The sequence below is a fragment of the Pleurodeles waltl genome, chromosome 1_2, assembly GCF_031143425.1.
Source record: "Pleurodeles waltl isolate 20211129_DDA chromosome 1_2, aPleWal1.hap1.20221129, whole genome shotgun sequence".
NCBI classification, from domain to species: Eukaryota; Metazoa; Chordata; class Amphibia; order Caudata; family Salamandridae; genus Pleurodeles; species Pleurodeles waltl.
In genome coordinates, this window is record NC_090437.1 from 450,636,026 (window position 1) to 450,659,362 (window position 23,337).

The following is a 23,337-nucleotide window of genomic DNA, read 5'->3' on the forward strand; positions in this document are numbered from 1 at the left end:
ACGCAGTAACGGGTTCTAACCTGCTGTATTTAGTATTTGTGTTTTATGTGCATGAAAACATAACATATTAATGTTGTTTTGATAACTTCATCCTAAGCACCATTTCATGGTACTTCTAAAAAACAGAATCATGGTGAACTAAGTGGTTCTGTGTGCTCCCTCTAACTAAGTATTTCTCTCTCACTGTAGACAGTGACAGGATTTTTCCTCATTGAGAAGTATGTCTTGAAATGGTATGGACAGTTTTTTTCACAAATTATTTTGAAAGAGTAGAGAGACTCCCAGCTCCAACTGGTTAATTTTCTAGTCATAAAAAAACATGCTGATGATGGTCTGGTCATGACATTTGAAAAGAGGAGAAAATCTGCATCATTGAAGGGTAGGTCTTCACTGGGGGTGTTTTTCTGTTTCACAACTTTGTCAAAAGACAGTTTATTCTTAAAACATAAAAACAGAAAAGGCAGATGTTTACACCTTCCTTCCTCCAAACCCTGGTATCGCTCCCTTATGTTACAAAAAAAACACAGAACTACAAGTAAGTGCATGCAGTTTAAGAAAGAGATGTAAATAACACATATGCTCCCCACATGCAAATGATCCAGAGAATACATTACCGACAGTCTAGTGTGACACAACATAACATCCTCAGCTAAATGCTTACCTCTTCTCATAGGACAGATAAACAGAATTTTCTTGATTGTACAAATCAATTTCTTTCTTCAGTTTGTTCATTTCTGTTGTAAGTTCACTAACTTTGCTCCTGCGGTTTTGAAATAAAACACAAATTACAAAAATATGAACATCGAGCACGTGAATGGCCACATTTATTTCTTTAAAAGATATGCCAAGATATTACAAAAAGAAACAGCATTGTGAACTGTTCTGACAGTATGAGTCCACTAAACAGGTGAAACCGCTTTCTAAAAGGTAATGGAAGTTATGTACTTACTTTGCTACTTTTATTTCAGATTGAATGCTAACAAAGTGTTTGCAGTAAGTTGAGCAACGCTTATTTTGACATATCTACAAGAGCAGAATTTTCAATTCTATTAAGGACACGGAGGCGAGGATTATGCTTATCTCTATCTTTACTGCAACACACGGCAGCCAATAGAAACAACGAAAAAACAGAAACTACATTTCACAGCAACACGAGCCTCGTAATGACCCTCCAATCAGGCTCCTTTATCTCTTATATAGTACAAAGCACGCAAAGTCCGTCCTCTTTCTTTGCACATCCATGGCAAGAGAATTTGAAACAACCCATCTTCGTAAGACTGAGTCCTAGAACAACATTTCCTGGGTCAGGAACTTTGAAGAATTTGCACAGCGGTGCATGAACGAGTCAACCTCCTCCGAAGTTCAGAAGATTGGTCCAACATCTCTCAGACTGGTTTCTCCTCTATAAAGAAGAAGAATAAAGTGATAACCTTCACATATCATACCATAATAGTACAGGGTGGGACAACATAGACTTTGAAGTTACAGAGGTAAGTGAAAATGATAATAATCCAATACTCCTGGGTGGGATGATCCTCACTTCCGTGTCCTTAATAGAATTGAAAATTCTTGTTGCAATAGCTAGTAAATTTTTGATTCTATGTCAGGACTGGAGGCTTCGGATTATGCTAGATTAAAGCTGAGCGATCACATTAGAAGCAACATCAACAATTGGGTTGTGATAGAACAATTTAAACATAGAGTCGGATGACCAATCAGCTGCTGTCATAATATCTTCCAATCTGGATCCTGAATTGAAAGCTTTAGAAGCCGTAGCTCCAAAAACAGAATGAGCTCCAAATATGGAGATATCTATCCCTGCTTCTTGCAACAACCATCTGACCGATCTCTTAAGAGTTGCAGAGGAGACTGGTCCAAAAGGTTTCAGCAAGGAAATTAACAATTGTCCATTTACATCTCTTCGTAATTCTCTTTTAACATCTTCATAAACTTTAATACAATATACCACACATAGTTTGGAATTATATCTAAAAGCTATATAGCTAATACATCTTAGATTTAGATTTCGTACATTTATAGATGCGAAAAGAAACTCTACCTGTAATGTCCAAGGCTTTGACATCAGAAACTTTTCTGCAAGAAACTAAACAAAGCAACATGGTTAATTTTGCCGACAACTGTTTCCTTGAAAGACCTTCATTGGCCGGCCAAGCCACCTAGAATCTTAATATAACGTTGACATCCCAAAGAGAAGAATATTTTGGGAGAGGAGGGCGAAGCATACAAACACCGCGCAATAGCTTACAAATCAACGGATGTTCACCCACAGGTTTACCCTCAATGTGAGGATGTTTAGCCGAAATGGCGGGTCTAAAATTATTTACTGACCTGTATGCTAGGCCTTGCACTGCAACATGAGACAAGAAATTTGCTATCATTTGCACTGAGGCCCCCAAGAGATCCACACTCCTTTGACCGCACCAATACAACCATCTCTTCCAAGCCGAGGCATATCTTTTATGCGTACTAGGTGCCAAGGATTGGGAAAGGAAGAATTTAGTGTCTTCTGAAAATTCAGGACTTTGAGAGGGTCCCCAGATATCCTCCAGGCCAGGAGTACTAACTGTTCCTCCAAAATCAGAGGGTGTGGATTCCCCATGGGATCCATCAATAGGTCCCAAGAAGGGAGGATTTGAATTGGGGCAGCACAACATAAGGTTAGCGCCACCGGAAACAAAGACTGTGTCTTCCAACACAGAATTACTTGCGAGAGAACTCGATGGATCATGGAAAACAGGGAAAACACGAAATTCACGTCCCCCGTCCAGTCCTGGAGAAAGGCATCCGGGCTGAGGACATTGGGATCCGGTCTCCAACTGAAGAAAAGCGGAAGTTGAGTATTCAGTCATGAGGCAAACAGATCTATCTTGCACGGACCCCAGAGATGATTCAAGAATTGAAATATCCTGGGGTGTAGACGCCAATCGCTGGCATCTCTCAGGTGCCTGGAATTCCAACCTGCTACTATATTCATTCTCCCCGGAATTTTTTCCGCCGATAAAGAAATCTGACGGGCTAGACAAAAATGCCAGAAACCTTTGCCAATCTCTGCCAGCATCCTGGATCGGGTTCCCCCCAATTTGTTGATGTATCGAACTGCTAAAATATTGTCCATTTTCAGGAGAATACAGCATTTCGATTTGGAGGGGACAACGACTTCACTGCAAACAAACCCTCCAGAAGTTCTAAGCAATTGATATGCATCTGAAGTTCCTCCGGGGACCAACGACCCCTGTCTCTATCTGGCCACACCTGGCACCCCAGCCCCACCTGCTGGCATCTGACTCTATGATCACTTCCGGAACTGAGGCGAAAATCACCTTGCCATTCCAAGCGTCCATATGATTCAGCCACCATTGAAGCTCCGTCCGGGCTTCGTGAGACAGGACAATCAATTTGGAATATGCCAGACCTTTGCGAAGGTGAAGGATCTTCAACCTTTGAAGAGCACAATAGTGCAGGGGTCCCAGAAAAATGGCTTGAATAGATGATGCTAGGAGGCCCACCAGACGGGCAAGAACCCTCAAGGAAATCGAATGAGCAGACAAAGCTCTACTCAACTCTTTCTTGATAGCCAGTCTTTTGGTTAGTGGCAATTTCAACAGAGTTGCAATGGAGTCTATCCTGAATCCTAAGAATTCTATATTTATCTATATATTCTGTACTGGGTGAAGCTGAGATTTCTCCACGTTGATTATGAACCCTAGATCTTGCAGGAGCGGCACAGTTCATGAGAGATGGAGACTGGCAAGACGCTCCTCTTGGGCCATAATGAGAATGTCGTCTAAATAGATAATCAAGCGAACCCCGTTTTCTCGTAACCACTGCATCACCGGTCGCATCACTTTTGTGAAGCACCAAGGGCCCAAAGAAAGGACGAAAGGAAGGGCGGAAAACTCGTAACATCGGTTTTTCCAAAGAAACTGAAGGAATCTGCGATGTGGGGCAAATAATGGAATGGTCAAATACGTGTCTTTGAGATCCAGATGGACCATCCAGTCGCCTTCCAGTAAAAGATCCCTGAGAAGATAGGTACATCTTGAAGTGTCGATACACTTTCCATGAATTGAAATGTCTCGGGTTGAGGACTAACCAAGACCCCCCCCTCCCTTCTTCTGAACCTGAAATATCGTACTTATAAAACCTCTTGGGTGAGGATATGATTCGACAATCGCCCCTTTTTGGAGAAGAGTCTTAAATTCCTGATCTACGAAAAGTGTCTCTTGTTTGGGAAAAACTGAGAGGAGTCGGGATCTCGGTTTGAAGGGGCTCTGAGTAACACTCTAGATGATAGCCTGAAATTGTGTCTAACACCGAAGCATCTTGCGTAATCAACAGCCAATTTTGAACAAATATACTCACTCTTCCTCCCAAGACAACATCCTTGTAAGAGATTAGATTTACATGTTTGAGAGGTATTCTGGTTGTAGTATCCTCCTCTGTGAGGTCCACTGGGGTTACGACCCCAGTAACCACAACTTCTGTTTGGGTAGAAGTTGGAGTTGGGTTGGTAGTTGGAATCTCTACGGTTTCTTTGATAGGGACGAGAGGTCTGAGAGGAGAAACGGCCTGACCAACGACCTCTGAAACATCCGGCCCTCTGAAAAAGGCCACTGTTAACCACTTTTTTAATTGAAGTTTGGGCCTTGTTTAGTGCTGAAAAAATAGCAATGTATTTGCCAAGATCCTTAATGAACTTGTTGCCAAACAAAATGCCTTTAGCGGCCTGCCCAGCATCCGCTGAAGCCGATTCAGCAAGCTTGGGTTCAATGCGTAATAAAAATGACTTCCTGCGTTCCGTGGACATTGAACAATTAGCATTGCCCAGTAAGCAAATGGCCCTTTGTGACCATTGCAACAAATTGTCTGGATCAATGGGTTCCTGTGATTGTTTGGCTTGGACTGCAAGGTCCAGGATCTTGGTTAGAGGGCCAGAGATATCTAGAAGTTTATCCTGGCATCCGCGCCAGGCCCTGTCAATACCCTTCTTCGGGTCTTTGGAAAAATGTTTAGGAAACGGCATCATATGCGGGTCCAAGTCAGGAGTCTCCGACACTTTTCCCTCGAGAGCTGGACGAGGGCACTCTGAACGAAGAGTACTACGAATGTCTTTTTCAAAGCTCTTTCTGAGTCTGGATTGTACATAAGAAGCCACTTCTGGACAAGGAGTCCATTCCGATGATTTGGGATGAATGATATCGTCTGGATCAAAAAGCAGGTTCTTCGCCGGAGGGGGAGAAAGGTCTGGATTCTCATAATGGTGTTTTTTGCATTTGTGCTTACCTTTGCGCTTGTCAGACGAGGACTTTTCCTCAGAGTTAGACGTGGAAGAAGCGTCTGATGAATCACGCCCTGATTGTGTCATGGAGATCAAAAAATGCACCATATTTGTGATCATTTAACACCGAGTTAATGGTGTGTTCAAAGGGGTCCAAATCGGACCGGGCAGGTTCATTTATTTCAACCTCATTTGGGGTTCCTCAAGCCTGCGCGAAAACGCCTGCAGTCAAAATTAAATATAGGCTATGCAAATGGGCGCAAGGCCTTCACCAAGGCCTTATTTACAGAGTCTTGCACATGGTAATCAAGTGCCTCAACAAGGGGCTCCTCCATGTGTTGGCCCTTTGAATATTCCCCATAGTAGTCATCTTGATTTGCCATGATGGTGAAACACTCAAATATGAAATAGAGGTTCCAGGAAAAATGCTGCAAAAAAGGTCAGCAAAGGGGGGGAAAAAAATCCTGGTGCTGTTTGTTATGATGGGCAAAAAGTACTCAAAATACTCAAATATATACTTTGGAAGGGAGGGGGGCCTGGCACTATCCCCTTGAGCAACGCTCTGGATGTATTGTTGCAGCCCCCACCGGGCGTAGGTTGAGGAGCTTGGGATCGGCAGGTGCCCAGCTTCACAGGCTGCTGATCGCATGCTGGCAAACTCTAAATGATTGAGCTTTGCGCAAGCACGACCGCAGCCACAGAAAGCGGACTGCAGAGCAGAGGCCGCGCTCTCTCAAAGGCCCCCCACCGGCTTACTCCGAAAGGGTCGGAAAGACCATTTCCACAGTAATGCTGCAAAGCCGCCAACAATAGGAGAACACACCAGCGCTTGAAGGCAATCCGCCGCGCCTGAAAAAACAACACATACACAATATAATTCGATAGTCTTTTAAATATAACGCACGAGGCACTTATCTCTTGTGCGAGGCAGCAAAGAAAGAGGGCGGACTTTGCGTGCTTAGTACTATATAAGAGATAATGGAGCCTGATTCGAGGCTTGTGTTGCTGGGAAATGTAGTTTCTGTTTTTTTGTTGTTTCTATTGGCTGCTGTGTGTTGCAGAAAAGATAGAGATAAGCATAATCCGAAGCCTCCGGTCCTGACATAGAATCACTGACGTAAGAGTATTAGGAGCCATGTGACAAATCAGACAAACGAGAATGCTCATGAACTGCAAATGCCACACCTCGGTCTCTTTAACAGTTATAAATGACTGTCACTTCTCCACCATCTCGTTTTAGAATATGCAGTAGTCTTCGGCTGATGGCTAGGGAAAGATGTAACATCCATCAACCAGACTTAGCAAAGAAATGTATGGTCAAAAACATTAGTTTTTTTCATGTACTTTACTAGCCAGGTGCTGTCTCCTTCTATGCAACTCTTAATTTTAATTTAACATTTCTAGCACATGACGGACATAACAAGGCACACTAATTGTTGTTGCCAACTACTTCATCCAAGATTCACCATCCAAGATTCACCATTTGTGATTTGGCTCCTGATGAAGTAACATTTTGTAGTCATCCTATCTGCCTTTTGTCTTGTCAATTAAAGGGCTTTTACCAGTATAGTTGTTGACAATCTATGTAACTTAATACAAAACATACCGGCTAATTGCATTAAGATGGGTTTATAAATCAAGGAGCAGTTGTCTTATGCACTACCTAAATCTATTGCTATGACATTAAATAAATAAAAATCATGAAACAAACAAATATATCTTTCTCTTTTAACCCACCCTCTCCTTTGCCTTGAGATGCTTAACTAAGATAACAAATCAATCATTCTATAGCAATGGCTGTCAAAGAAGTTTGTTATTAACAGAGAACTACAAACTGGGTATATAATTTCCTATCAAAGAAACAGCTAATAACATTTTGATTACCAGGTTAAACAGCTAGGAACAACTCTCTTTTGATCAGCTGTACGCAGAGCAATGAATTCAACAATGGTGCATGTTGCACTTCAGAAACTGAAATTAATGAAACATAACATAGAAGGTTTTATCACAAACAAAAAGAGACAGGACAAAAACAAAATATATAAAAGTCTGTTTTGGCAAATTATTGGTAAGACTTGTTTGATGGGTTGATTTCAAATAATTCTTGCTTGAGGTTGATTTCAAATAATTTATAATCAACCCATGATTTCTAGCCTGTGATCATTTTATGCATTCACACACTTTGAGATGCTCTCAGGCCACTCACTTTTCCAGTTGGCTACAATTATGGCACATAGGGGGTTATTCTAACTTTGGAGGAGGTGTTAATCCGTCCCAAAAGTGACGGGAAAGTGACGGATTTACCACCAGCCGTATTACGAGTCCATTATATCCTATGGAACTCGTAATACGGCTGGTGGTATATCCGTCACTTTACCGTCACTTTTGGGACGGATTAACACTCCTCCAAAGTTAGAATAACCCCCATAGTCTGAGGTGAACAGAAAATTCCCCTCCTGTTCCTTTTCCTATAGCTCCTGTCCCTTTTCCCTTACCCTTCTGCTAAATTCTTCTATACTGTCATATAAACAGAATATCAAAGTAGTCTCTCAATCTATACATTTCAGGAAGAGTCAAGTTAAGTAGGCAAGAAATCTAGAGTCCATAGGGTAAACAAACCAGGTATAAAACTAGTAAAAACTAGAGTGAGACCTTGAAACAAAGGTGTAGGTCACAGTAATTGTATACTGTTAGATTATAAATGCATTTAGGCTTTGCACAAGATTGTGCCTATTACATTGCTTCAAAGTGTGTGGATCAGCCGATCTGATGGGCTGTCCCATAACAATTTTCCAAAAGTATAAATAGTGTCAGACAGGCATTCTCAAGATGATCTGCGAAATAAGTCATCTAGTCAAAAACATCTTTCCCAGAATGCTATGGTTGTCTTAATGTTCAACCTTCCGGAATCTGGGGCCTCTACTCATCTTCACTCTTGAGGTGTGAAGACATCAGGTTGGCTGGTGTCTGGGAGCAATTTTTATCTGTGCCACTGACTGTCTGCATCAAACAGACATGGTGGGTTTATAGTGAATTTGTTTCACCTATGGCAGCCAATGGAACTGGCCAAGTACCAGTGAAATATGGTCACTGGACTTCAAGCAGTAAATAGATCTTGCTGGTCTGTTTTGATTCTGCAGTGACCTTGGGATCAAGTAGACTGGTAAGCCCAAACACAGAGAGGTGGAGTAGTCCTTTTCACCAAAAGTTTCCCTATAAAGTGGTGAACATTATCAAGAAAGTGCAATAGATTTTTGGCAGCTTCCGAATACAGTTGCTAAACAAACCTCCTGACAAGCTACACAGATATACTAATAAAACTACCCTTTTAGCTTTTTGATTGCTGGGGAATTTGACAGGGGTGTGTGTCATAATTTGCACTCAAATAGTGGACACAGGTATCATTCCTGTGCTTTAAAACCTATCATGGATAACCATCAAGAATAAAAATTAATTGGAGGTATCCACAGTTCATTTTAATTTCTATCACAGTCTACCATTCACTAACCTGCTTGTAAAACATGGGCAAACATCTGTGGTTGAACCAACCAAAAGTGGTGAGAAATAGATCTCCAGCAAAGTGCCCATCCTGCGGGGCCCTTTGGGTATCTGCATCCCCACCCAACGACTTGCATGACCCGAAGATTAAGCATGACACTTTGGTGGGTGAGGGTCTGTGTTTTCTCAAAAGGATCTCATTTGTGACCTGGATGGCAATCTGAGCTGGGGCGCAGTTGCATGGCTTCTTTAGACCTTAGTGTGCACCACTTCCTCCACAGAGGCCTCAGGCAAACATTGTAGCTGGGGCATCTGCCATCTTGGGAGTGCGGAGTGCTCTGTAACCCACTCTACCTTTGTTTCCAATTGGTTCCCAGGCACTGAAATACTGCGAGGACCAGACACTCTCCCTTAAAAATTTCTGCTTTATAAAGTGGGGCCCCAGGGAGTATAAAAGAGACTGATTCCTGGGGATGGCGGGCAGCTGGGCAGGGGCAGCGCCATTCACATCTTACTCCATAGGCTGCTAGGACACACCCCTTAAATGTACTGCCATGTTTGACAACCTCTATAAGTGTCCCAACAATGCAAGTGACATAAAAGTCAAACACTCACGTGGACTGCAGCAGACATTCACTATCCACATTTGTAACTAAAGGTTAGCACATAAGTTGAAAAGCCGCCAAGTCACACTGTGGGCAAGCCGTTACAGTTAATATGGGAAGTGAATCAGCTGCACCACTGTGACATTCAAAATCGGGGCTCACGTATAAGTTTGTAGAGGTAAAATGGGCTACATGTCATGCTACCATTTGAAATTGCAATGGCTAACAAAGTGGCTCAACATGCAGTGTTAAAAACATTGCCATATTCTGCCTTAAACACAGTGGAGCAGCTTTTGGTACCAGCACCAAAGAGCTGGACCAGAGCCTGCTGGAGGGTACTATCACCCCCAGATATAGCATTTTAGCAACCTCACTCTTGATGCTGGCCTTATCTGACAACCTGTAAGCTTTGTGCTTGACAGGGAGGTTGTCCCCTTTGTCAACATCATGGGTGCACAGGAGGGTAATCCCAGGAGTAAGGGAGAAAAGAGGAGAGAACTGTTCCAATACTTGGCGGCAGTCCCTCTGCTGTTCAGGAGTCAGGGTGGAGGAAAGGATCACTCCCTCCACAGACTCAACCTTCTCCTGGGAAGCTAAGAGGTCAGGTACAGAATCACTCGTCTTCTCATCAGCTCCATCAGTCACCAGTAACATGGTGACCTCCAACCTCTCAAAGTGGGGCGCGAGGCTGTTGATATGCAGTACCCTATGGGGTTGCCTAGGGGTCTTAAAGTCCACCACATAGGTGACTTTACCCTTTTTCTTAAACACTTTGTAGGGCCTGTTTCAGCGATCCTGGAGAGACCCGGGTTACACAGGTTCCATCATCCACACTTTCTGCCCAGGCTGGAATTCCACAGTGGTATAGGCTTGGTCATACAACTCTTTCATTACAGCATGGCTGGCTTCTAAGTTGTCAGAAGCTTGCTTCCACAACCTAGCCATTTTACTACAGAAGGCCAGCATTTAGTTCACTACATCCTGGGGGACTTTCTTGGGCGCTTGCTCCCAACCCTTTTTTACCAAGCTAAGAGGTCCTCCTACAGGGTGCCCATAAAGAAGCTTATAGGGGCTGACGCCCACGCCTTTCTGTGGTACCTTCCTGTATGCAAACAACAAACATTTGGGTGTTTCCCTTCCTATCGTGTATGGATGGCACGACTCTGGTGGCTGCCTCGTGCATTGCCAGCCAATAGAGCAATTTGCCTGATTAGTCACCCATCCCATAGACACTGCTGGTCGATGCCTGACAGCACTTCTTAGCCTCTTCAAGGGATATTTGATGTAGTTCAGACTGCACCAATGCCAGTTGACGTTGTATCACCTGTGTATCAAAGTGCCTGGCCTGTCCCTTCAACTCTAGTATCTTGGCCTTGAGCTGAACACATTGCGCCCTCTGGGGCCGCTCCCTGCCAGCGGATTTAGCTTTTGATAATGCCCAGCGTTGTCAATTTACATGCCGCCCACAGCGTTGCCCCCAAGTCCACTGAGCCCTCATAGTAGCGGAAGAAAGCCTTGAGTTCACCCTCTACAAAACTGGCACACTCAGGGGACTTCAAGTACCATGCATTGAGTCTCCGGGTTGGCTGATGTGCCTGGTAATCTCAGATACATTACATCCTTTGCCGGGACCCACACAAGGTCTATTTGGGCCTCATGTGTTGATGGGCAGCAGAACGGTGGGTGTAGGCACGCTCATGCAGGTGCCAGACCCGCCACGCATCACAAAGACCCCATGAGTCTGCCCAGGCTCTAAGGCAGGCAGATCGTAGGCGTCGGCTGGGACTGGATTCCACAGAGACACCCCCGATTGGGTCCGGCACTGTGTTGAACTCCCCCCCCCCCACCCAGAGTAAAACCGGCTGGGAGTGATGCCAAAAGCGATCCAAGCACCTCGCAGGTCAATCAATCAAAAAATGTATCAATTGCACTACTCACCTGGAAGGGTCTCAAGGCGCTAATGAGGGGGAAGGGGGGATGCTGTTTTACTGCTCAAAAAGCCATGTCTTTAGGTGCTTTCTGAAAGTTGGGAGGTCCTGGGTCTTGCGTAGGTTGTTGGGGAGGGAGTTCCAGATCTTGGGGGCGAGGTAGGAGAAGGATCTGTCTCCGGAGGTGGTGCGTAGGATGTGGGGGACTGTGGCGAGGGCGCAGAGTGGAGGAGTTGAGTGGGTGCGTGGAAGTTCACTCGTTCGTTGAGGTAGGCTGGTCCAGTGTTGTGGAGGGATTTGTGGGTGTGGATGAGGATTTTGAAGACAATCCTTTTTCTGATGGGCAGCCAGTGAAGGGTTCTGAGGTGAGCGGAGATGTGTTTGTGGCGTGGGAGGTTGAGGATGAGGCGCGCGGCTGCGGTACCAGCGTAGAGGGCGTTTCCGTAGTCTAATCTGCTGCTGATGAGTGCATGGGTGACGTTTTTTTCTGGTTTCTATGGGAATCCATTTGAAGGTCTTCCGTAGCATGCAAAGGGTGTTGAAACAGGAGGCTGATATTGTGTTGATTTGCTGGGCCATGCAGGTGGGCTGCAAAAGGTGTGGCAGAATATAGCAGGACACCAGATTATATTGTTTGGCCTCTATCAGACCCTCCACACCAATGTAGCTCCCCAAGGGGTCCTCATGAACCTTTGTCACTGTCAGCTTTAGCGACTTATGCAACAGCATGGCCACTCCCCGGGACCCATGCGTAAAGCCAGAGTGATAGACCCAGTCATATCCAAAACGCCCTAAGAAGGAGCAGCGTGTCCCTAGTAAATGTGTCTCCTGCAGTAGAACCACGACCAGGGCATGCCTTTTGATGTATTGAAGCACTGCGGTCCATTTAATGCAGTCTAGGAGCCCATTAACATTCCATGAAATTACTGAGATCGTACTGAGTGTAGGAATGGATGTGTGCAGCATACGAGGCACACCAATGGACAAAAGGGCGACCCATGGGTGCGGTGGACCATAAGGGCAGGGACCTTTAAACCAACACATTCTCTGCTTCGGTGTCCCAGAAGATACGTGTGTTGAGCATCAGTGGTACATGTCATCTACATCTGAACTTGAAAGCATTCGATAAAAACTACTATGCTGGAAAGAACAATTTCCCTCCCCACTACTACACAATTCCTTTCTAGAAGCCTCTGTTGCCCCCGTAAACTTTTTACAACTGTGGTAACTCGTGGAGGTGCTCAGCTGTGAGTAAGTAGCCTCTTTCTAGCATGGTTACCCCCATTTCTGGCCTGTTTGTCAGTGTGTTTTGACTGGGTCACTGGGATCCTGCTAGCCAGGACCCCAGTGCTTATGGTTTGTGGCATACTTGTCAGTATGTTTCACAGTTTTTGTCAGTATGCTTGACTGTGTCACTGGAGTCCTTCTAACCAGGACCCCGGTGCTCATGCTCTCTCTGGTTCCAAATGTGTCCTTGGATACTGGTAATCCAGTATTTCACTCCAAAATGGCATACTGGTCCCCTCTTATAAGACCCTAGTATGGGTACCTAGTTACCCACAGCATTGAGCTTCCAGGGGATCCCCATGGCCTGCAGCATTTCTTTTGCAACCCATAAGGAGCCCATGCAAAGGCTTCTACACGACTGCCATTTCACAGCCATTTACACTGCACCAGGTCACTTATAAGTCACCTATATGTCAGGCCTTCAGACCCTGAAGGCTGGGTGCAAAGTACCTGTGTGTGAGGGGGCCCCTGCACTAACAGAGGTGCCCCCACGTCATCAAGGCCCATTTTCCCAGACTTCGTGAGTGCGGGGATGCCATTTTAAGTGTGCACTGGACATAGGTCAATACCTATGTCCAGCTTCACAATGGTAACTCCGAATATGGCCATGTAAGTTGTCTAACAACTAGGAATTGTACCCCAATACGTATTCCAATATTGGTTGCCCATGCTCCACAGTGGACCCCCAGTGCTGCCATACCAGCCTTCGGAGGTTTTACATGCAGCTCCAGCTGCTGCCACCTCACAGAAAGGTTTCTGCCCTCCTGTTGCTTGAGCAGCTCAAGCCCAGGAAGGCAGAACAAAGGATTTCCTTTGGGAGAGGGGTGTTACACCCTCTCCCTTTAGAAATAGGTGTCACAGGGATGGGAGGGGTATCCTCCCAGAGCCTCTGGGAATGCTTTGAAGGGCAGAGATGGCGCCCTTCTTGCATAATCCAGTCTACACCGGTTTGGGGATCACAAGTCCCTGCTCTGGCACGAAACTGGACAAAGGAAATGGGGCTGACCACTCCCCTGTCGATCACTACACCAGGGGTGGTGCCCAGAGCTCCTTCAGAGTGTCCCTGGATTTTGCCATCTTGGATTCCAAGGTGGTGGGGCACTCTGGGATCATCTGAGTAGCCAGTGCCAGCAGGTGACGTCAGAGGCCCCTCCTGATAGGTGCTTACCTGGTTGGGTGACCAATCCCCTTCTCAGGGCTATTTAGGGTCTCTCCTCTTGGTTTTTCTTCAGATTTGGATTGCAAGACTTCAGCAGGAATCCTCTCTATCCTTTACTTCATCTTCTTGCTGACCGCTCCAGAAACTCCACAAAACTGCAACAAAGAAGCTAAGATGACTTCTGCAACATTGTATCTTCAGCTCCTGCCAGTAACTGCAACAGTTTCCAGGTCTTGCATCCTCCGAGGACTGCCTGTCTTCAGCCTGCACCAGAACCACCAAAGAAATCTGATGCGGAGTGACGGAGTCACTTCTCTGCTTCAGCAGGCACATCTCTGCAGCGACGACCCGTGGCTTGGGTCCCTTCTCCAGACGACGGGCGTGGATCCAGGAACACGGGTTGTAGACTAAAGTGACTCTGACAGTCCCAACGTCCAGCTGTCCAACTTTGGTGGCGGTAAGAGCTTGCCTCCTCACGCAAGACAGTACCCCTGTGCACCGTATGACTTGAGGTTGCCAAGGCTTGTGTGAGACCTTCCAAGAAGTTCTTCGTGCACAACACAGCTTAGGCCACCAGCACTCCATCCTGCGACGCACAGCATCCTAAGTAGTTCTCCGGTGGCGTGGGAATTCTTTGTGTCGTGCAGCTTGGACCTCCATTTGCACCTTCTTTGTCCCCGTGCTGTGGGACTCCTGGTCTTCTGGGGCTCTCTGAGTTGCTGAAAGTCCCCTCTTTCTCCCCCTCCTGGGTAGAGGCCACCAGGTCCCTCCTGGTCCCGGGTAGCACCATTTTCCAATAACCGCAAGCTTTGCGTGTACCAAAGATTGTTGGCAGAATTCACTGATGCTAACCGGACTGCATACATCCATCCAGCGTGGGACATCTTCTGCACCAACCAGGAACCCGCAAGACTGACTTTGGTGGTTCTTATTTTGCACCTGGTTAGCAGGGGCTCCTGTCCTTTCTGGACTCTTCAGTGCTTCTTGGACTTGGTCCCCTTCTTCCACAAGTCTTCAGGTCCAGGAATCCATTGTTGGTGTCTTGCAGTCTCTTCTAGTTCTTGCATTATCTTCTATCACGACTTCTAGTGTGTTTTAGGAAACTAGCTGTGTTTTACTCCTGATTTCCTGGGCTTTGGGGTGGGGTCTATTACTTACCTTTGGTGTTTTCTTACACTCCCAGTGCCCCTCTACACACCACACTTGCCTAGGTGGGAAACCGACTTTGGCATTCCACTAGTTTAGTATATGGTTTATGTTCCCCCTAGGCCTATTGCAACCTATTGTGATTTTCACTATTTGCACTGTTTTCTTACTGTGTACTTACCTGTTTTTGGTAACTAGTGAAAACATTGTGTAATTTACTTCCCTCCTAAGGGAGTATAGTCTCCAAAGTATTGTTGGCCTTGTGTCACTAAAATAAAGTACCTTTATTTTTGTAACACTGAGTATTGTCTTTCATGTGTGTGAGTACTGTGTGACTACAGTGGTTTTGCAAGAGCTTTGCATGTCTCCTAGTTCATCCTTGTCTGCTCTCCCTACAGCTACCTCTAGACAGCCTGGCTTCTAGATACTGACTACATTTCCCTAATAAGGGATAACTGTACCTGGTATAAGGTGTAAGTACCTTTGGTACCCACTACAAACCAGGCCAGCCTACTACATCAGCAACCTGCATCTGGATGCCACCCTCCCATGTACGGATGATCCGCCCGACATCTACATTCACACTAACAATGAACAAATAGGGGGAGGCAAGTACCTAGCACCCTTAACCTCTCCCTAGAGTGTCGACATCCCCGCTTCCCCAAGTCTTCCCAGGATGGAAATGACCCACTACAGCAAAATATCCTCTTCAGACATACAGCAGTGCATAATACAGTTACAGCGTTAATTTCCTGGGTCTAGGCCGCTCCAGGGCCTCAATCAAGGAGGACCCCCATCAGAGATAAAGAAGGCTGGTGTGTCAGACAGAGAGGAGTTCTGGGTCTCCACCCGTGACTGTTCCACTCCCAGAGCTGGGCTCACCGAGCCCCCCCCCCCCCTCGCCTCCATGCGGGCACCTTCTCTTAGACCTCCGACGGCACTCAATGGCCTCCCTGACAGACCTCGGTGGTCGAGCATCAGAACTGTCCAGAGCCCAGTAGCGGCTTGCGGGCTGCGAACGGGACGATGGTGGGGAGGAGGCACACGGGGGCAGGGGGAGAAGCGGCGGAAAAATTACATTAAATTAAAAGTAAAAAGAGTCAGCTTAGATCAATAATGTAGTTGAGTTGGATTTCACAAGTTCTAAAATTGAACTACGTGCCCTGGAAGAATGTCAAAAGAGTTATTCTTGCCCTTCAATTTAACACATAAACAACAGATAATGGCAAAGGAGGATGGAATGTGCACAATGCTTAACACTGAAAAGTTGTAACGGTAATTGTGTTTATATAGCGCTCACTATCCCGGATGAGACGTAGAAGTGCAGTTTGGTGAGTAGCACCCTACTCCAGAATCCAAAAGGATTAGTGGTGGATCAGTACAGGGATATACAAGCTAATGTGTGCGGTGGACATGTGAGTCTGTAAGTTGGATTGAATAAAATAATAGAGGGAGAGAAGAGGGAAGAATCTTGAAAGTGTTAATTGGGGGATCATAGTAGTAAGATGAGGTTTGGGATGAGTAAAAGGAAAGAAGGAGAAGGGAAGAGTCTGTAGAAAGGGATCAGGGAGCTCAGAGTAGTAAAATTAAGTTTGGGATAAGTCAAGGAGAGATACATGAGGGAAGAATTTAGTAGGGTTGTTTCTGAAATCATATTAGTAAACTGAGGTTTGAGGTGAGCCAGGAAGGATAGAGAAGGGAAGAGTCTAGGAAGGGTCATTTGGTAGATCATACTAGTAGAATGAGACTTGGGATGAGTCAGAGTTAGAAAGCTTGCCTTTCACAGCAGTGGAAACTTCAGCTGTAGTGTGGTTAGTACTTGGAGTAGTCTGCCTGCTAATATCCACATTTCCATTCACATCATGTTTGAAGCATTTTCAGTAGGCAGATTTGAGGCTTTAGGAAAATGTTTTATACATGAGATATGAGAATTACCTTTAAATTACAAATGTATGAGCAGGAACAAAGAAGTCTATCTCAGTGGAAGTGACAGTGAAACTTCTGTAAGCCGCTCAACGTTTTGTAAACAGGTGATCTTGCATGGCGTATGTAACGCGTCAATGGCCAAATTGGCATATTACTTGAAGGAAGTGTCCGTTCCATTGATTCACCTAGTGTTTCAGTTGCTTTCGAACTGAAATTACTTGATGTTAAGTGAACAAGGCTGTTGTGGGATGAGAGCAGGTGTCCCTTATGGAATTTCTGTTTCTCAAATAGTAGCCTGCTGTGGTGACGTACTGCCCACATCCCCCAATGCATGAGATTAGGGTAGCAAGTTTGTGGCCTTCCATTCCTACCTTTAATGTTAACTAACACAAACTGAGTCGACTAAAAGCATTTTTGTTTCAAAAATATGTGGTGCTTACATCTGCCCGTGAAACATTTGAATTGCAAGTGGTGAGGTCATTCATAGAGATACAGTTGCTTTTAAATACCAACTTTCCAAGACACTCCTGTGAAATTGTGAGCCACATATTTCATGCTTCCAACACTATAGGTGTTGTACACTTTTTTAAGGTGAATAGGTGTGGTTTTATCAGCACTTTTCCATCCTTTGCACACTGCCTGTTTTCCAGTGTTTTTGCAGGCGTACTGCATGTATTGGCATTGATTGGCAGTATTTTGCTACTTCTATTTTTGCTCAGCAATGGATGTCCCATATGAAAGCCAAATGGTGGAAGAACTACTGCCGTTCATCTGTGTTGTGAACGTATGACACAGTACTTTAGCATAACTTAGTTGGAGGAACTAAACAACAACTGGTCTTTGTCTTTCTGACCAATACGCCTAAGCATGCATGAATAATACCACAAAAGGTTAAGTTCTCTTTTTTACAACTTCCCTGGAGAGTCAGTGTGTCATGTTCAGGTTGCCACAATCACCTTCCACCCCAGTAGGTTTGGGGGTTTGGGTGAGGCACTGTGAGCTAGCCAGGAATTGGCCTGACAGTTACTGATGGTGTGGACAGACTCAATCTCCCACATTCTGAAGTTATGCCGCCTTAAATACGCAGTCCTATTATCTGAGTAAAAACCATATAACAAAGTCACTTTAAAATTCTGCGTTCCATAGAGGCCACTCACCTGAGAAGTCCAAGATAATATGATCTATCCATTATCTGTCTTTGAGGACCTAATCAGAGAAGACAATAGTTAATTTGTTTTGCCCTGCAGAGGTACGTTGAATCCATTACAGAATTTTCTAATTTCTCATGATAAAACATCTTCTTATAAACAGACACTACAGTAAAGACATGAAACTGAACAATCAGTGTTTATCTAGTTATAGTGATCAAGCTAGAGTTATGTAGCAGTGCAAATTCAGTACTGATGGTCTGTACCAAAGCATGTGTATTTAAAATAGAAAGAGAGAAGGAAGGCAGTTCTACTGTGTGGAAAGTGTGGATTTTGCTTACTGTAAGAGGAGAGGTGTTTGCCTCACTGGAATGATGTCTTGCACCACAGATGTTGTTAAGAAGATTTATTTATAGTCTTGAAAAGGGGCCCTAAATGTTTTAGCCCCTATAGATTATGGGGCCTTCTGACTAGCACCCACCAAGAACTTCTTAATCATTGGAGAAAAACAAAACCTGGGAAAGACTCACTCAGGTTGTAAAAGGAGTGAAATGTACCTTGGTAACTGTAAACTGCAAATCTAATGTTGACAAACGAAGCAGGCAGAGGAACAGTGCTTCCTCCAAGGAACATAGCTAGGTTGATACCGTTGCTATGTAAGGACACTGATTAAAGACATAGAATGGTTTGGTGGAAAGACTCTTTTACAATGTTTATGGCCTCTTGTGGGAGAATCAAGTGTCTACATTGCATGACTATCGCAGCAAGGATGCCAAACGCGAGAATGGTAGGGTAGGTGGAGAATCTGAGCCTAGAAAGGTAATCCCTCTCTAAGGCAGCTTGTTTTGTACTATCCCTGACCCAAAATATACTTCTAAATACCATCTTTATCAAGGTCAGTCTGGTACTATCAGTATCAGTATGGCATCTGAGTATATCATTTATAGGAGTGGAAAATCTCCTGTGTGGCTCTGGAAAGTGTGTTCCACTGCCCTATGTCCCAAATATTATCTCTAATGTATTCTCTCCAGTTTTTCAATTTACCTCAGTGACATGAACAGTCAGTCAAGCTCATTGAGGGCCTCTCTGATAAAATGTAGGGAGACGCCCTAAGTTGTGATCTTCATGGGGAAATAACCACAGGTCTCTCATGTATAAATAGTCTGCCATTTTGCTTAATCTTGTCTTTCCCTTATAAATGTTGAGGAGATGGGTGGAAGGCATATATACACTTGGCCCTCATTCCAACCCTGGCGGTCATGTACCGCCAGGGTGGAGGGACACGGAAGCACCGCCAACAGGCTGGCGGTGCTTCAGTGCCCATTCTGACCGCGGCAGTAAAGCCGCGGTCAGAAAAGGGGATCCGGCGGTTTCCCGCCGGATTACCCCTGGCTGGGCTGCTTGCAGCGCCGCCATGGAGATTCCGACCCCCTTCCCGCCATCCTGTTTCTGGCGGTTTTTACCGCCAGGAACAGGATGGCGGGAACGGGTGTCGTGGGGCCCCTGGGGGCCCCTGCACTGAACATGCCACTGGCATGGGCAGTGCAGGGGCCCCCTAACAGGGCCCCCTGAAAGATTTTCACTGTCTGCTCGCGACGGGTGCAACTGCACCCGTCGCACCCCTGCAACACCGCCGGCTCCATTCGGAGCCGGCTTCATTGTTGCAGGGCCTTTCCCGCTGGGCCAGCGGGCGCTCCTTTGGCGGGCGCCCGCCGGCCCAGCGGGAAAGCCAGAATGGCCTCCGCGGTCTTTTGACCGCGGAGCGGCCAAATGGCGGTGACCGCATGGCGGGCGGCTACCGCCGCCCGCCGCGGTCAGAAGGACCGCCTTTGTGTCTGTCAGATGCAAGTAAACTTTATTGTATATTTTTACTAAACCTCACTACAATATGAAATAAACTTAACTTAACTAACTAATAATTCTGGATTCCACATGTGTGAAAATCTGGATAGATGGAAGCTTTTGTGTGAGGCTGCAAGGTCACTGCTGACCTGGGAGCTCACTCTTTGAACACACCTTCTGCCCTAGATTAGGTTTTAAAGGGATGCAGTATCCTTTGTGTAGGAGTAACAGGGTCTCTTCCCTTTAAATGTGCTGCATTGCCTCTACCAGAGCACTCTTAGCTCCTCCCCCTCTTCCTGCACCTACAACAAATGTGGTCTGCTGGCTACGCCCATAAAGATCTATACCTGGGCACAGCTGGAACTAGCCCAGGAGAGGCATGTGGTGTCTCTGACAGAGCTGGTGGAACTGTATTGGAATGAGGAGAGACTTGTCTGCTATGAGGAGACACCCAGGCCTGCACCCTGGAGAAATACGTCTGCCTAGAAGTAGGAGGTTGTTAGCCCAGGTGCCTGTGAAGATTTGGAGAGCTGATGTTAGGAACGTAATACTCCTTGGATATGGGAACGGCTGAGAATAAACTTCTAGTTTGGTGGAACGACATGAGTAGGCCATTTGAACTTTAATCAAATAGCCATTTCACATTAAACAGCATCCACCTGTCTTTTGTTTCCTTGTGCCACTCTGCAATACCATTGAATAGCCTTCCCCGTACTGGAATGACTGAGAGGAGAGGGAGAATATGAAAGCCAGCCGCTGAAAGATTTCCTGCTCGTGGTAGGGAAGAATGATGCCCGCCTCTGCCTCTAGATGTTTTTTGTGGGTGGAAAGACTGTCTTTACTGATGTTAAGAGGTTGTCCCCTTTGTTGCTGGTACTTCTATTTGTGAGAACTATAATGGTGCCTGGGAAACTAATTCTCAACAAAAGAAGGAAAGATTGAGGAGTGCCTACTGAGCATCTGATTTAACGCCTGTAGGAGGCTGGACTGGCTTGTAGTGGGTACCAGGAGGTACTTACACCTTGCTCCAGGCCCAGGTATCCCTTATTAGTGTAGAGGGGTGTCTAGCAGCTTAGATGGATAGAAAAGGTAGCTTAGCAGAGCAGCTTAGGCTGAACTAGGAGACGAGTGAAGCTCCTACAGTACCACTAGTGTCATATGCACAATATCATAAGAAAACACAATACACAGATATACTAAAAATAAAGGTACTTTATTTTTATGACAATACGCCAAAATATCTCAGTGAGTACCCTCAGTATGAGGATAGCAAATATGCACAAGATATATGTACACAATACCAAAATATGCAGTAATAGCAATAGAAAACAATGCAAACAATGTATAGTCACAATAGAATGCAATGGGGGCACATAGGGATAGGGGCAACACAAACCATATACTCTAGAAGTGGAATGCGAACCACGAATGGACCCCAAACCTATGTGACCTTGTAGAGGGTCGCTGGGACTGTAGGAAAACAGTGAGGGTTAGAAAAATAGCCCACCCCAAGACCCTTAAAAGTGTGTGCAAAGTGCACCCAAGTTCCCCAAAGAGCACAGAAGTCGTGATAGGGGAATTCTGCAGGAAAGACAAAACACCAGCAATGCAACAACGATGGATTTCCAGACGAGAGTACCTGTGGAACAAGGGGACCAAGTCCAAAAGTCACGATCAAGTCGGGAGTGGGCAGATGCCCAGGAAATGCCAGCAGTGGGTGCAAAGAAGCTGCCACCGGATGGTAGAAGCTGTGGATTCTGCAAGAACGACAAGGGCTAGAAACTTCCCCTTTGGAGGATGGATGTCCCACGTCGTGAAGAGTCGTGCAGAGGTGTTTTCGTGCAGAAAGACCGCCAACAAGCCTTGCTAGCTGCAAAGGTCGCGGTTAGGGTTTTTGGATGCTGCTGTGGCCCAGGAGGGACCAGGATGTCGCCAATTGCGTGAGGAGACAGAGGGGGCGTCCAGCAAGACAAAGAGCCCACTCAGAAAGCAAGCAGCACCCGCAGAAGTGCCGGAACAGGCACTATGAAGTGAAGTGAACCGGAGCTTACCCAAAGTCACAAATGAGAGTCCCACGACGCCGGAGGACAACTCAGGAGGTTGTGCACTGCAGGTTAGAGTGCCGGGGACCCAGGCTTGGCTGTGCACAAAGGAAATCCTGGAAGAGTGCACAGGAGCCGGAGTAGCTGCAAAACACGCGGTTCCCAGCAATGCAGTCTAGCGTGGGGAGGCAAGGACTTACCTCCACCAACCTTGGAATGAAGAGTCACTGGACTGTGGGAGTCACTTGGACAGAGTTGCTGAGTTCAAGGGACCTCGCTCGTCGTGCTGAGAGGAGACCCAGAGGACCGGTGATGCAGTTCTTTGGTGCCTGCGGTTGCAGGGGGAAGATTCCGTCGACACACGGGAGATTTCTTCGGAGCTTCTAGTGCAGAGAGGAGGCAGACTACCCCCACAGCATGCACCACCAGGAAAACAGTCGAGAAGGCGGCAGGATCAGCGTTACAAGGTTGCAGTAGTTGTCTTTGCTACTTTGTTGCAGTTTTGCAGGCTTCCAGTGCGGTCAGCAGTCGATTCCTTGGCAGAAGGTGAAGAGAGAGATGCAGAGGAACTCTGATGAGCTCTTGCATTCGTTATCTAAGGAATTCCCCAAAGCAGAGACCCTAAATAGCCAGAAAAGGAGGTTTGGCTACTTAGGGGAGAGGATAGGCTAGCAACACCTGAAGGAGCCTATCAGAAAGAGCCTCTGATGTCACCTGCTGGCACTGGCCCCTCAGAGCAGTCCAGTGTGCCAGCAGCACCTCTGTTTCCAAGACGGCAGAGGTCTGGAGCACATTGGAGGAGCTCTGGGCACCTCCCAGGGGAGGTGCAGGTCAGGGGAGTGGTCACTCCCCTTTCCTTTGTCCAGTTTCGCGCCAGAGCAGGGCTGAGGGATCCGTGAAACCGGTGCAGACTGGCTTATGCAGAGATGGGCACCATCTGTGCGCATCAAAGCATTTCCAGAGGCTGGGGGAGGCTACTCCTCCCAAGCCCTAACACCTTTTTCTAAAGGGAGAGGGTGTAACACCCTCTCTCTGAGGAAGTCCTTTGTTCTGCCTTCCTGGGCCAAGCCTGGCTGGACCCCAGGAGGGCAGAAACCTGTCTGAGGGGTTGGCAGCAGCAGCAGCTGCAGTGAAACCCCAGGAAAGGCAGTTGCAGTACCCGGGTCTGAGCTAGAGACTCGGGGGATCATGGAATTGTCTCCCCAATGCCAGAATGGCATTGGAGTGACAATTCCATGATCTTAGACATGTTACATGGCCATGTTCGGAGTTACCATTGTGACGCTATACATATGTCATGACATATGTATAGTGCACGCATGTAATGGTGTCCCCGCACTCACAAAGTCCGGGGAATTTGCCCTGAACAATGTGGGAGCACCTTGGCTAGTGCCAGGGTGCCCACACACTAAGTAACTTAGCACCCAACCTTTACCAGGTAAAGGTTAGACATATAG

General features: G+C 46.2%; 1 protein-coding gene across 2 annotated transcripts in view; it reads right to left on the reverse strand.

Annotated features, from left to right (window-relative positions):
• Window positions 1–23,337, reverse strand: part of IFT74 (intraflagellar transport 74) — a 464,653-nt gene that overhangs the window by 416,899 nt on the left and 24,417 nt on the right. For both annotated transcript variants that reach the window (XM_069240788.1, XM_069240779.1), the window contains exons 4-5: window positions 18,006–18,054; window positions 662–760 (exon numbers count right to left, since the gene is read on the reverse strand). In XM_069240788.1, coding sequence (XP_069096889.1) covers window positions 662–760; window positions 18,006–18,054 — 148 coding nt within the window. The remainder of the gene's footprint in view (window positions 1–661; window positions 761–18,005; window positions 18,055–23,337) is intronic.